The 13564-nt window shown below is 36.6% G+C and overlaps 1 protein-coding gene across 1 annotated transcript in view; it reads right to left on the reverse strand.

The window, feature by feature from the left end:
- The window catches only part of WDR64 (WD repeat domain 64), a 65398-nt gene that overhangs the window by 5673 nt on the left and 46161 nt on the right, over nt 1-13564 (reverse strand). Inside the window, exons 15-24 of the mRNA XM_050315190.1 lie at nt 11841-12011; nt 10769-10899; nt 9386-9478; nt 7885-7972; nt 6454-6496; nt 5035-5168; nt 3221-3326; nt 1479-1540; nt 980-1089; nt 18-200 (exon numbers count right to left, since the gene is read on the reverse strand). Of these exons, the coding sequence (XP_050171147.1) occupies nt 18-200; nt 980-1089; nt 1479-1540; nt 3221-3326; nt 5035-5168; nt 6454-6496; nt 7885-7972; nt 9386-9478; nt 10769-10899; nt 11841-12011 (1121 nt within the window). The remainder of the gene's footprint in view (nt 1-17; nt 201-979; nt 1090-1478; nt 1541-3220; nt 3327-5034; nt 5169-6453; nt 6497-7884; nt 7973-9385; nt 9479-10768; nt 10900-11840; nt 12012-13564) is intronic.

The raw sequence follows: 13564 nt of genomic DNA on the forward strand, positions 1-13564 counted from the left end.
AATTTATGAGATCTTACTTGTCTTTGTCCAGCATGAGAGGATATTCAACCTTCTTTTCCACAGGCTTACTTTCCTCTCTAATTATAGCAGTAAAGTTATTAACATCAGAAGGCAAAATCAACCGACTGGTATCTGATAATTCAAACTTCCTAGATTGTCCAAAGTAACCAAAATAGTATCCATTGTCAGCATGCCAAATCCTACAGACACAGCAGAAGCAGTGCCAAAGGACAGAAAGGAAAAATGGATACTTTTAGAAGTTGAACAAAATTGAGAAAATACCTGTCTACAATAACAAGTTCTGCAGCACTGTTCTAGGGTTCAGTATGCTAGTCATAAAAGAACAGCAAAGAGATTGAAGTTCTCTGTATAATGTAATTTGAAAGTAAAAACAATTTCAGAAGGTTGTTGTAACAATGAGAAAATAAACAGTTCATCTTTATATTTATGAAACTGGGGAGTAAAGGTACCAATATCTTGAATTGTTCCTACAGTAAGGTGATGCCACCAGAACAGGATCTACACAAAATTTCTTCAGTCATACTCCCAAAATACCCAAAAGAACCCCCTTGTTAGCCAAGAAGAAATATTAGTTTTCCTTAAAGCATCTTCAAACTTCAATGGCTTAATTGCATACACATCGATTAGATGAAATACTTAGGATCCATGTCAATTTAACAAGTATTGAAAGCTAAAATAGGATTAGAACAGGAGGTAATTTCTAAAATGATGGAGCCATTACCTATGCATTCAAGGTCAAACAAGGGCTGAAAAAAATTATGACAGTCTACAAAAGGTCTGGCTTCCTGGGAAAACTGGAAGTATTACATTAAAAACAGCTCTTTCAAGTGCAGAACAGAAAATGCACCTAGTGTTTTATTTTAAGTTTTAGCCTCTGTACAAGTCCAGAAAGAAGAGAAACTTTGAAGACAGTTCAACTGATTTGCCGTAGCAGTAAAAGTATTTGTCATTTCTGTACCTGACAGAACCATCAGTGGATGCTGTCACTACCACATTTTTCTCCTCTTCATGAAATAAGTCAACCACTTCAGTATTGTGTGCCCTCCAGCAGAGCTTCTCCTTTACTTGCTGAGGGAAAAAAGCAACACAACCACATTTGAGGCAGTTCTGTATCCCACCATGGTTACTAGCTTAGTGGACATATCACCATGTCTTTCAGAAAATTAGAAGAGATGAAAAAATAACCCCTCCTTGAAACAGCCTGCAAATGGCGTATGGTAGAAACACCACTAATGGGAGGTGGGTACATTAATTCTTACTGTACCTTCTTGGAACACAATGGAATAATGCTAACACCATTTGATTATGTTCTTCTTGTTTTTCACAACATCAAGGTATTATTTCAAGCACAAGACATGATCTTTATATGCAGGAAATATCTTTAGTCCCTCTAGAGCTCTGCTATCTTATCTTGGTATAATATTCAAACTAAGAAAATCTGACAGATTTTTCCTTACTTTCTTTTTATTTTGTGAATCTTCTAAGAATGAGGCAATGTTCCAGCAGATAACATATCCCTCTGTTTAAGAAAGGAGAAAGCAAAACATCAACAAAATTCATTAGTGCTACACATTCACTTGTTGCTGCCATTAGTAAACACGGGGCAGAATAAAGCAGGGAATACAGGTCAGTTATTTTACAGTGAATGTCACTCTCTCATTGTCAAGCACAGAGTAGAAATAATGGACTATTAATTAATTAATTACTATGCAAATAAATGTATAAACTCATTGTGAGCAATGTGTCATTAACTGGAGACGTTTGCAATGGAAAGAACATAAAGTTTTTTTTTTAAATTACACGAGTGAAAAATAAGAGTCATCTTGCCAAGACAGTTGTCTATTGAACAGATGAGGTACAAAAGCTTCCTGGGGATTAAACTGGTTTCCAATCCTGGTAAAATGGACAAAGTTTGATTAATTGTATACATAATGAAAGTTTAATGTTTTACAACCTTTTAGTGCACTCTTGTGAAACAAGAGTCAAAGAACCACTTTCCTTGACATCCACAACTGCTAAATTGCCTGCCTAGGCTCCCTCTTTTCTGATGAAGTTGCCTCTTATTTCTCATTTCTGCTACTAGACAGAGGAATCTTTTGTGTAAGTCCAACTTCCATACCAGTCACATCTGATTTCTAGGACTGTACATCTGCAAGCAAGTGAGGAGGCTGGCAGAGAAATTGACCTTTTCCTAACAAGGAAAAATCTGTAACTGGAACAGAGCATTGGTAGCAGCTCTGACGAGAAGGGTGCAAAAAGCATAAAAAGCAAATACGCAGTGACACAAACACAAAAAGGCGAAGGGAGAGTTTCAAATGAATAGGTAATAGTGTGGCTACTTTCCTACAACTAATTAAAAATCCTGTTCAGTGCATGCTGCCTTCCTGAACTCATTTACTGATTGGAATTAGAGAGGGTGGAAACTCCTCTTCATTTTCATTATCAAAGTCAAGCTGTGGCTCAATTTTGAAACAAATGGGAAAAAAACCCCTCTTGTTCCATCCAATTTCTGACAGCATAATAGCAGGAACTTGGCAGAAAACAGTTCTAATAGTTATTTGAGAAGAAAAGTGACACATTAAAGTAAAAAACTCTCTTATGACAGACCCGAAGATGGAAAATTGCCAGAGTGATTCTAAAGGTTTGGGGAAGAATCAGACAGCAGATAAACTCTTGGACATTCAGCCAAATGAAAACCAGATTTGGTGTGACTTTAGAAGTCTAGCAATGAGCTGCTAGCACAGAGCCAAGTGTTTTCTTAAGTAGCAGTGTACTGCTGGAGCCATTACTGTGAAATCTGTAACAGTGCTGGAATCGTGGCTCTTGGTACAGCCCCAGCTGCAGCTTTTTATTTTGCATTATTATTATGGATCTGAATTTTTTCCTTGTTCTTAGCAGTAATCTTTGCCCTTGGTATTGATACCATAATTTAGATGGGAAGTATATGCAGGGCACGTGAGTGAAAAAAATTGTAATGTCTTTTATGAATACAATGCCACTGATAATGATATAATGCTAAGCTTTAATCTACCATCCTTTTATACAACAAAACACCTTTTTTAATTATTTAATTATGGCTTTGATGGACAAAATCCAGCAACATTTGGTCTGTCATTTCCACTTTTTTGGCACATTTACAGCATGATATTTTGCAGTCCTGCAGACTGCCGTGAACAAAATGACTAGAATGTTTACTCACCTTTACTGCCTGCCAAAAGCAGTTCAGTGGAGATGTCTGTGCATAGTACTGTCAGAGGACCTGAGGGATCTTTTGAAAATGGCAAAAGTTCTTTTATTAAGTTTCCCTAAAATAAATAAACAAATAAATACATACATACGTAAGTAAACACCACATATTTATCTTATAATACCTACATTAATAATAGTAATGCATCAGAGGTTGAGTGCCATTGATTTAATCTATTCAATATTGCTGAACTCACATCTATTCAGAAAGCTTCTAGAAAAGATAAGTTCCTAAATCTACTGAATTACCAAGACAACTGTGGTGTATTCTTCTGGATTGCTCTCTCTTCTACATCAAAAGAACAAGCTATTTAATTCTTCAGGCAATTCAGTCTGTTGTACCTACCCCTAATTCACCACTTACCCCTCATTTGCTGTGGAATATCATCAGTATGTACCCCACTTGCTATTGAAAAGTTGTTTCTTGCTGCGAATGGGCCCATGATGTCCCCTTCACCAATTTGTTATATTTTTCAAGTAAGCTCCAGTAGACTTTCTCCCTTATTGCCTCTTCAGATTTGGGATAATATGAGGGAGAATGTCTTGCTGGTAAGGAGATTCTTGATTTTGTCATCCATGTAATGATGATTAAAATCATGCCAGTGATTACATCACTATCATCTGAATTTGGAGATTCCTATAGGAATCTAAGCAGACTAATGTATCTATAATATATAATGGCCAGTCTTCACGAGTGAAGATCCGGGGAAGGTCTTTCCACCTTCCAGCCTGCGCATTGGATTTTTTAGGTGAGACACAGTGTGCGTGGAACTGAGCCCACCCTTTAATCCTAAGGTTCATCTGCCAGGGCCAAGCGAGCTTGGACGGTGGCAGCGAGGTCCTTAGGACGTAGATGGGTTGCCTTTAAGGGTTAACGAGCTCCATCTGCCCGGGGAGTGTCCCTGACCGGGAATCAAACCTGGGCCTTGGTGGTGACAGTGCCGCGCCCTTACCACTAGACCACCAGGGGCTCCCACTAATGTATCAGTGATGAAGAAAAAAACCCAACAAAACCCACACTTACTCTACTTGGATACATTTACCATCATATTCTATTTTTTCCATAAAACATTTGCAAGGTTACCTTTCCTTTCTGAAAAATTCTTCCTATGACTTGCCTTTGCTGGGATTCCTGTTAAAGCCTTACATGGCTGACCAATTATGATCACTGTCTGCAAGAATGACCAATATTACCAAGCATATGACTTCCCCTTCTTGCTGTATTTACTTTGTATCTCTTGTTTAATGTAATAAGTTTTCTGGAATAGAGTCTTAGAAATCTGAGATGATATGACAACTGTGCCTTTGGCACTCAGCTGCAGGACTGGCTTTTCAAGATCATAATAGTTGTAGACACTATGTGTTAGAATACTATTCATTCCTGCTTTGTAACCCTCCTAGTGCTAGCTGACTTGGGCAATATTCCAGACATATTTCTCCTCTTCTGAGAGTAGTAGACTCTGCCTTGCCCATCATACTTTCCTAGAAAGTAAATGTTGTGAGTGAAAAATCAAATTCTAGACTTTCACTTAACTTTACAGTCAGTTTGTTTCAATTATTTCAAATCATGTTCATTTTCTACTTGCCATTATTCCCTGCTACAGTTATTAAAACAGAACTAATTTGTGTCCATGGGAGAAACTAATAAGCAAAAAATGCAGTAAAAGTCTACTGCTGCAATTGCTAGTTAAAAAGCAATTTCCCAAAGATTAGTGGAATTATCTTCTCAATGGTCCAGTCCCATCCCAAAGACATTGAGTTAGTTACCTGAATACTCCATAGGCGGATACAGCCCCTTCCATGAGCAGAAGCCAGTATTGGTGAGTGTCCTACTCTAGCTTTGGATGACTGTACATTCATCTCGGGATATTGGGTATTCTCAGATGTAGCTGTGTCTTCTGCTTTGGAACATAAATGATCATAAATTTCCTCGAAAACTTTTAGTACTGCTTTTCAGTGCACAAAAATTACATAACACTAGAAAAAAAAAGTGAATTTCAAAATAAACTCCATCATCAAGATAGCATTACTCTGAAAACATTACAGGTATGGATAAAGACAATCGAAAAGAAATCAGAACAATCTTCATGATCCTATCTAAAACAACCATAACTATTGCTCTGTGATGCAGGAAACCTCTGTAGAGCAGAACCATTGATTTTACAGAAACTGCAAGCACAGGTGAGGGGTGGAGAAGGAGTGCAAGACAGGGGTCATCAGGACAGCTGACAGGCAGATGTGCAGCCTCTGCATGAGGCTTTTAGAGATAGCTATAAATTCAGCAATGAAGTTTAATAACTAAATGGCACATCAATTCTGGAAGCATAGATTTCTTTACTTATTTATTCAGTCCAAAACTTTTGCTAAATGCAAGGTGGAGGTCACAGAGAAACTTTTTTGAGTTTCTACTGTGAATTCCCCAGAGCTGGAGATGCTGGCAGGTCCCATGAAGGCCCTCAGTCAAGTGGACATTCATTCAGTGGATGCAAGATCTAACATGAGTGTCTGTTTCACTGGACAGCTACAAGGCTTAGGAATATTCTGGTTTTAGGGCACGCTTTTTTTCCAAATAAACTCATCTTAAATTCATATTGCAGATGATCAAATTGCTTGCTACTGGTAAATTCTGCTTTCCAGCAGGGGATGTCTAAAGGATTCAGAAGAATCTAGAGGATTTGCTTCTTGCAAATTCACCAACTCCATTTGTACAGCTTTAACTCTTAAGCACTTGGCTCTCTCTTGATTATGACTTTTTAAGGACATATATTATTACAAGATTTTTCCTTCTAAAATTTCACCTACTTTTGAGGATTTTATCTGTGAGGCCATTCAGTCATACTTGACTCAAGCTGGCTCTTGCTATACTAATTCAGTAATTCATTACCAGAATATTTATGTTGAAGAAAAGTCTGTGTAGTTGGCATTTGCAAATTCTGAAAGGTGTCATCATGTCTACTTGGAAAAAACCAGCAATTAAGACCTTGCATATCTTGCATCCTGGCCTGGCTTTTGCGAAATAACTGCAAATCAGGAGAGAGCAGATGATGGTGATATGTCATCCACATACCAGTGGCATCCCAATTATTCTAAACACAATTTTCCAGATAAACTGACAAACTCAGTTTTCATAGCAATCTGGACAGAACTCACAGATCAACACAGAGAACGAAAACCATCTTTTCATACCTGTTGTTATTTCAGTATTAACTTTATCACCTTCCACATTTTCCTAAAAGCAAGGAATAAAACATAACAGAATTAGAAAATGGAACTTTGGTGCAACTACAGAACAGTTCTCTAGTTGAAATTATTTTAAGAACCTAATTTTTTAGTTGGAGGATTCAAATATTCCCCCAATTTCCACTGAGCGTAAGACAAGATGCACTTCCTTTGAAGACAATCGAAATAAGAGAGGAAAAAGTCACAAATTAAATTAACAGGAATTTAGGAGCATGTTAAATGTAAATTTGGCTGAATAGAATTAGTTACCTAGGACAAGCAAAATCAATAATTTACAATCATGTGAATGTAACCTAAGTCTCTTACTTAGAGAGTTTTATTTGTAACATGCATATAGTCTTGTTATGACCTTAAGCAAAAATTATCAAAGTGCATAAATACCAATAACATTTACTCACATCTGCATCTTCAGTAAGAGAATTGTCACGGTCCCTCATTTGTGCCTTACTGTACCAGGCTTCTGAGGATCCCCAGGGCTGACAGTAATCAGCCTCAAAAATTGTCAAGTCAAATAAGGCAAGAAAAGCTCTGCAGCCAGGAGTGTTTGAGGCATCCTAGAGGAGGTCAAGCCACTTCAATCTCATCCTACTTATTGATATGTAAAACTTGATTTATGGTGCTTTTGGGGATCTTTTTAAGAGCTGCAAATGAATGTCCATTTTATTATTCTAATGATTACACAGCACAAAACATTGAATACTTTAGTTTGCAGATGCCAGTTAGGCCACGTCTACTTGGGAATCTACTGAAGTGCATGCTCTGCTGAAACAACATGCTGGTAAGAATCTGAGATGTAGCAGGATTTTTGCCTACTTACCTTTTGTTGCTTTGAAAATATGGCATGTTCATCTGCCATAGAAGGGCAAAAAGTGTCACAAAAACTGTAATGTTATCCTTAGCAAAAATAGATATCTCAATCAAACAAACTGAGACACTGGCGTGTTAATGGTAAATTAAAAGAAAAAAAAAAAAGGTACTGTCATTTCAAAGAATGCATCCAAGCAGGTGTGACTGCAATGTAGATGTGGTTCTGCTTTTATTCAAGTACTTAATGATTTGACTGGTTTACCTTTCCCCTTGCATTTTTCTATACCCCCATTTGAAATTCAGAATTGCTAGTGATCAGCATCTGACAAACATGTTGATAGTCAGCTATCCCATGTATCACAGAGTGAGCTGACTGACAACTTATTCTTAATTCTACGCCTCAATCAGTTTAGGTGAACAAAGTTAATTTCTCTGTAATTCTTGGTATTTCGTTTTGTGCACGATGTTATGGAGGCATTTTAGTAAGCTACAGAAATTTAAAACCAAAGCTGAAATGACAACAGAAATTTGTTTCGAATGCTTCCAAATCCATGAAACCACCATACCTACCTTATTTGGGTTCAAAGAACTGCTCTCGTGCTCTGGGGTGGCACTGACATCACCTGTCACAGTAGTAGAGGGCTGGGAACTCCTTTTCCTGTGTGAAAGAAATTACTGAAGATCACTGACATTCTTGAAGATGCTGTTTGATAACTGGAAATTAACATCACCCAGCGTTATAAAGCATAAAAAAATAGCCTGAATTGATGAGACTGATTAGACTAAGGGCTGTTGGGTTTGTATATTTATCAAAGTAACTAGGCAATATTCACATATTACACAGCCAGCCTCTCCTGTTGGGAGTTTTGAACAAATTCAATCCATAGTACATGAAAAGTAACACTGGAATTCATCCTCAAGAAGTAACATGGTCTTTACTGGTTTTGTTTCTGAGTCAAGAAAAATTCAGACTGTGCTATTGAGTGATTCTTGCCACATAATGTCACAGCTGCTCTGTTTTGGGGAGGAGCATTTGAATAAGTGGGATAATGTAAAATCCATCTAAAAAGTATGCAGATGCGGTAGTCTACATAAATTTGGTCAGGTGGCCATGACTTTGCAATTTTAAGTGTCTGATTTTAGACTTGCTAGCATGCTCGAACATTTTTTGTATGTGTATGATCAAACTAATCAAATTTACCTTCCTAGTAAATACAATACATCCTAAGCTTATATGATTCAAAGTCATTGTAGAGAGTTTATGTTCAATTAAGTGGCACTGCTATGTACATTGAGGGGTGTAGTAAATGCATAAGCTACTTGAAGGTTTTAAAGCAACATAAGACCAGCTTTATAAATTATGACAGCAAAAAAAGCTGCCTAATTGCTAAAAGATTAAAGCTGTATAAGTATTTAAATCATACTGAGTCCTTTTGAATACCATTGCCTTTACAAATCCATTGGAAGACAAGCACTTCTGAAGTTATGTGCAGGTGCAATGCCTTTCTCTCAACATGAGCACATTTGTCTAAAATTCTTTACTTCATCCAACACTACTAGCCTATGACAGGTTCTAGTTTGTTTTAAGATTAAACTTGAAGCTACAAACTTCAATGAGTTTGCCTGTCTCTTAAAAAAAAAGGAGAAATAAATATATATAAAGAATATATATAAGAATATACATATAAAGAAAAAATATTATAAAGAAAAAGCCTGCTGCCACACAATTATCTCACAGAGATAAGAGCAAATGAAGCTACAGTACACAGGAAAACTGATACCTGGCAAAACCTAACTTCTGATGAATTTTTCAACAGAATTGAGACTTATGAGGTCATTTAGAGAACAAAAGGATGTCTGAGTGGAAGAAAGAACATGTAATATGGTTTGATAAGCATTACAAAGGTTTCAGGATAGCAAAGCCAACTAACTGTCTGAACTTCAATTGATTAAATAAAAATAAAATCTCAATTTAAATCAGCTATCTTGGACAAACGTTACACATGTTTACTGCAACAAAATTCTAAGTGACTCTGCCTGTCCCTCAGGAAGATAAAATGCACAGAGTTACCTGGAAGTAAAAGCACCGTGTACAAGGAATAACATGGCATTGACTCCACATTCTTGAAAAACTGAATCCTGGCTGTGTTCATGAGTTTCACGCCTGAAAATAAAGATGTTTGTACAGGATATGTCACATAGGTTGTGTATTGTTCCCAGAAAACGTTTCTAACTTAATTTGTAGTTAAAAACATTAACCTTTTAATTTCCCAGAATACGTATCACCCAAATTTTAAACAGTTTTTCGGAATTAGTTAATCAGTTATGATTGATTATTATCAGCAAAGAGCATGTACAAAATGTGCCTTTGCCAGGAAAAACAAATACCCGATGGAATGACGAAAATTTCTTTCGGGCAAGCATTTTCTTGAGAATTAGTATTGAAGAGAAAATAAAGTCTCTTATGTTGAAGTTAAGTAGCTAAGTTAATGTTAGCATAGTGTCTTGTTCCCAGCATTCAAACAGTCATCTGAACTCTCCTTACAAAGCATTGACTTTTGTGTCTTCCATGTATCCATATGGATTGCCTGCCTCATATATAGGGAGGCAAATGCAAAGTAAGAGCCAGAGTCAGAGCTGCAGTTAAGTTTTGATTATTTCCCATGGTACAGAAAGGCTCAGCTCATTTTCTCACAAACATGCCAATTTTACACATTAAGGATGTTGTGAAACTGTTGGGTAGGACAATTAAATATTGACTTTGTATGGTTTTAAAATGCATGTGTTCCTTCATCAGCACAGGAATACTTCCATGCTGCTCCACTCAGTCTAACCAGAAATACTGCCATTGTTCTCCTTACTTATGTAGTAGCTTAATGTAGCATAAGAATAAATGGAACCATCCAAAGAGTGAGCAGTCTTTGTCACTTTCTGTGAAAGATTTTTAATCTCAAACCTCCAAAATCACATCAGTTTTCTCCTCATTGAATGTAATTTCTAGTCTTCTAGGTATGTACAGTGACACTGCTAATGTAGAACATCTGCCATTATCATCTGAAATAGCATTATTTCCAGCTGTCCTCCCAAACACAAAAACTTCCAAAATAAGGATGTTCCTACAGCTGAGTAGCAGCCTCCAATCAATGACAGAGTGATTGACATAGTGAGAGTTTCCTTCAGTGGCAGTGCTGAATTATGTTAAACACTGTTCTTAATTACATAATCCCTTCCCCAAATGACTCTCTCTCTTGATCACTTCTCCTACCTGCACTGTCAGGACTAGCTAGCAAAGTACTTTGAAGTGGAAGGCAGGAAGACCAACATAAATTGCTACTTTAAGTCCTGCTTGTCGATCACCCTTTATATTTGGGCATCTTATAATTGTCATAATGCCATTTGGAAAGATTGTATGAAATAATGGAGATCAAATGGCCTCCATGAAAGCAAAACTTACAGGCATCTTACAGAGCCATATTCAAAATCCCACAAAATTATTTCACCATTTGCACTTCCTGTAGCTATCAAACTCCATCCTTCTGCTTTTAAAACAGCAAAACAGTTAATTTCCACAGAAGGTACAAAACTCTACAAAGAAAGTTAAAAGAAAAGTGTGAGTAGGAGCAATGTGGACTCTAGAAAGCAAAATGTTTTAACTGTTAAATTAACAAAATGCCTAAACAGACAGTGTCTACAACAATTGCATTTTGGATGCTATTCTAATACTACTACATTTGAGCTACACAGAAGTACCAGAAGGAAGCAGGGAGTGTTAATATTGGAAGACTCCCTGCTGTAGAGAACAGGGACTCCAACCTCACCTGCTATTTACAGCACAGTTGCAATTTGAGCATGTAAAAACAGGTGTAAGAGCTGAAGATTAATCAGAAGTAAGTATCTATGGAATAAAAGTTAAAGGAATAAGTCACTGAACAGAAATATAATGACTTTCCCATAAACATCATCCAGATCTGTCACAGAGTTAGTGAAATTTTACAAAACAGGACTTAAGTCTTGTGAACTATTCAAGTTAAATCAGTCAACCATTGAAACATAAATTTGACATCTTATTTTACCAAAGCTGTAAGAAGAGTAAATGGAATCACTTTGATACTCAACTTGATCATTGTGTGCCACTGTTACTGAAAGTCAGCCTAGCTATAGTATAAATGGCATTTCATTTCTAGAAGAGTTTATTTGAGAACATCAACTTACTATATTGGACAGGAATGAGAAGTTTATTTTCAGAACATCTCCTGTGGTTACCATGGTGATAATCACACAGTGGGTTATTAGGGAGATATAGCCTTTAGAAACAGTCCCTTTCTTAACATGATTTATTTTTTGCATTTATTTCAGTGTACTGAAAATTACGGAATCATCAAATGAGTAAGGCTGGAAGAGGCCACAATGGGGAATACTTATTCGGTTCTTAACCTGTTGCTAAAACATGACATCCTTAGGGGCACAATAAACATTTTACTTTCCAATCTTCTGTAAATGACATGGAACTTTGAAGCGTTTCTCACCTGTGTATCATCACTCAGAGAACTGATGTTAGACAGAAGCCGAATAGCTGGAAAGAAATCTTGTGAGGTGTCAGGCTTCAGCAACAGATATACAACTGGATTCCTTCGTGGAAAAGACACTGCATCAGGAAGCACCCATGCGACATGTAGATGTGTTTGAGTTGAGTCACCCTATTAAAATAACTGACTTAATGAAAGAGGAAGGAAAGGATTTCTCTATTCATAAAAAAAAATTGTGTCATTGGACATCCAAAGCTTTTTTTCTGTGCCAAATTACAAAAACTGTTACAGGTATCAACTAGAATAGGCCTACAATGCAAACTGAAGTTTCATCCAGAGATATTCCAGCTCACCTTAAATTACCTGCTATTATATTAGACGTTGTGCAGCTACGGAGTTCAGAGCTGTTAATTTTACTCAGTTTAACTACCTCTTTAAAATAAACTGTCTTTTATTCATAGCTGCTTATTTCATTAACATTGCTACTCTCCAGTTCATACCTACCAAAACATCCAGCAAAACTGGTGGTTGTTCCAATTGTTTGAGAGAAGAAGCCACAGTGCAGCTACAGCCCCAAATCATTGATCCCTCCCCATTGTGGCTAGGGGCAACTGGGAGTCACTTTGATAGTTTTTCTGAATAAAAGAAATAGTACCTACTCTAACATTGATATTTCTGCCCATTTTGAGAAGTGTTACTGAAATCAGCTCCCTAGGTTTTCTACAGTTTTCATAGGTGTGTTGAGCTCCAGAACGAAGAAATTTCAAGATTTTAGTAAATTTTGTAATACTAAGTTTATCAAGCAAGAAATCCTTCATCTCTGGGAAAGGATTAAAAATTGAGAGATCTGTAGTAGATTCCTGCAAAGGATAAAATGTTTTGGGCTGCTACTTCAGTTTACCTTGCTAATTACTATATTTGGAGCCTTTTAAAATGCTAATAAAAACCTCTATTTCTCATTATCACAGAGACATCTGTGGAAAAACGTAGATCTGCAAGTATGTGAAACAGTATTAATGTACTTAGATTCATAAAGACTTGAAGGACATTCAACTCCTCACCAACCTGTTTGTCAAGGGATACATTTACATCATTTACAGTAAATGAACTGTTTAACAATTTCAGTAATAACACTGGGAAGTAATTGGTGTGATGGAGTATTTCAGAAAAGTCTGAATAGCATAAGCAAACCCTGTATAAAACAGCTTTTTATTAGCAGGAGGCTCAAAAGGATAAATTATTTACTGAGATGAGAGCCTGTATGGTTTTTCTCAAAATGTATCATTTGTCCAAAAGTTATTGCTTCTCCCAACAGCCTTTCCTCCCTTGCACATAGTAGGTTTAAAGTTTCAGAAGAATTTTGTCCCAAGTAAAACATTCCAATTTGAGGCAGAAAATTCCACAGAAACATGGTTTGTCTGAGAAATGAAACTATAATTATTATAAGCTGCAAATGCATCTTGTTAGTTTTAGCTGAAGGGAACACAGAGTAGATGCTCAAAATGAAGCCCAGCAAGTCAATCTGATTTATTACTGTTGTGGTTTTTTGTATCAGTTCCTAAGAAGCCACTGTCTTAACCTAGTAATTTGAAACAAAAAGAAAATAAAATAATCTTTTCACCAAAATATTCTCTTTAGAAATTCTTTAAATAAGGTAAAAACTATATATAGTAACAACAGCAATATTTTAAAGCCATAAAGGGTCTGTAACTACTGAAAGTTCA

This window comes from Myiozetetes cayanensis, unplaced genomic scaffold (genome assembly GCF_022539395.1).
Source record: "Myiozetetes cayanensis isolate MyiCay16 unplaced genomic scaffold, myiCay2020 scf2-11, whole genome shotgun sequence".
In the NCBI taxonomy this organism is placed as follows: Eukaryota; Metazoa; Chordata; class Aves; order Passeriformes; family Tyrannidae; genus Myiozetetes; species Myiozetetes cayanensis.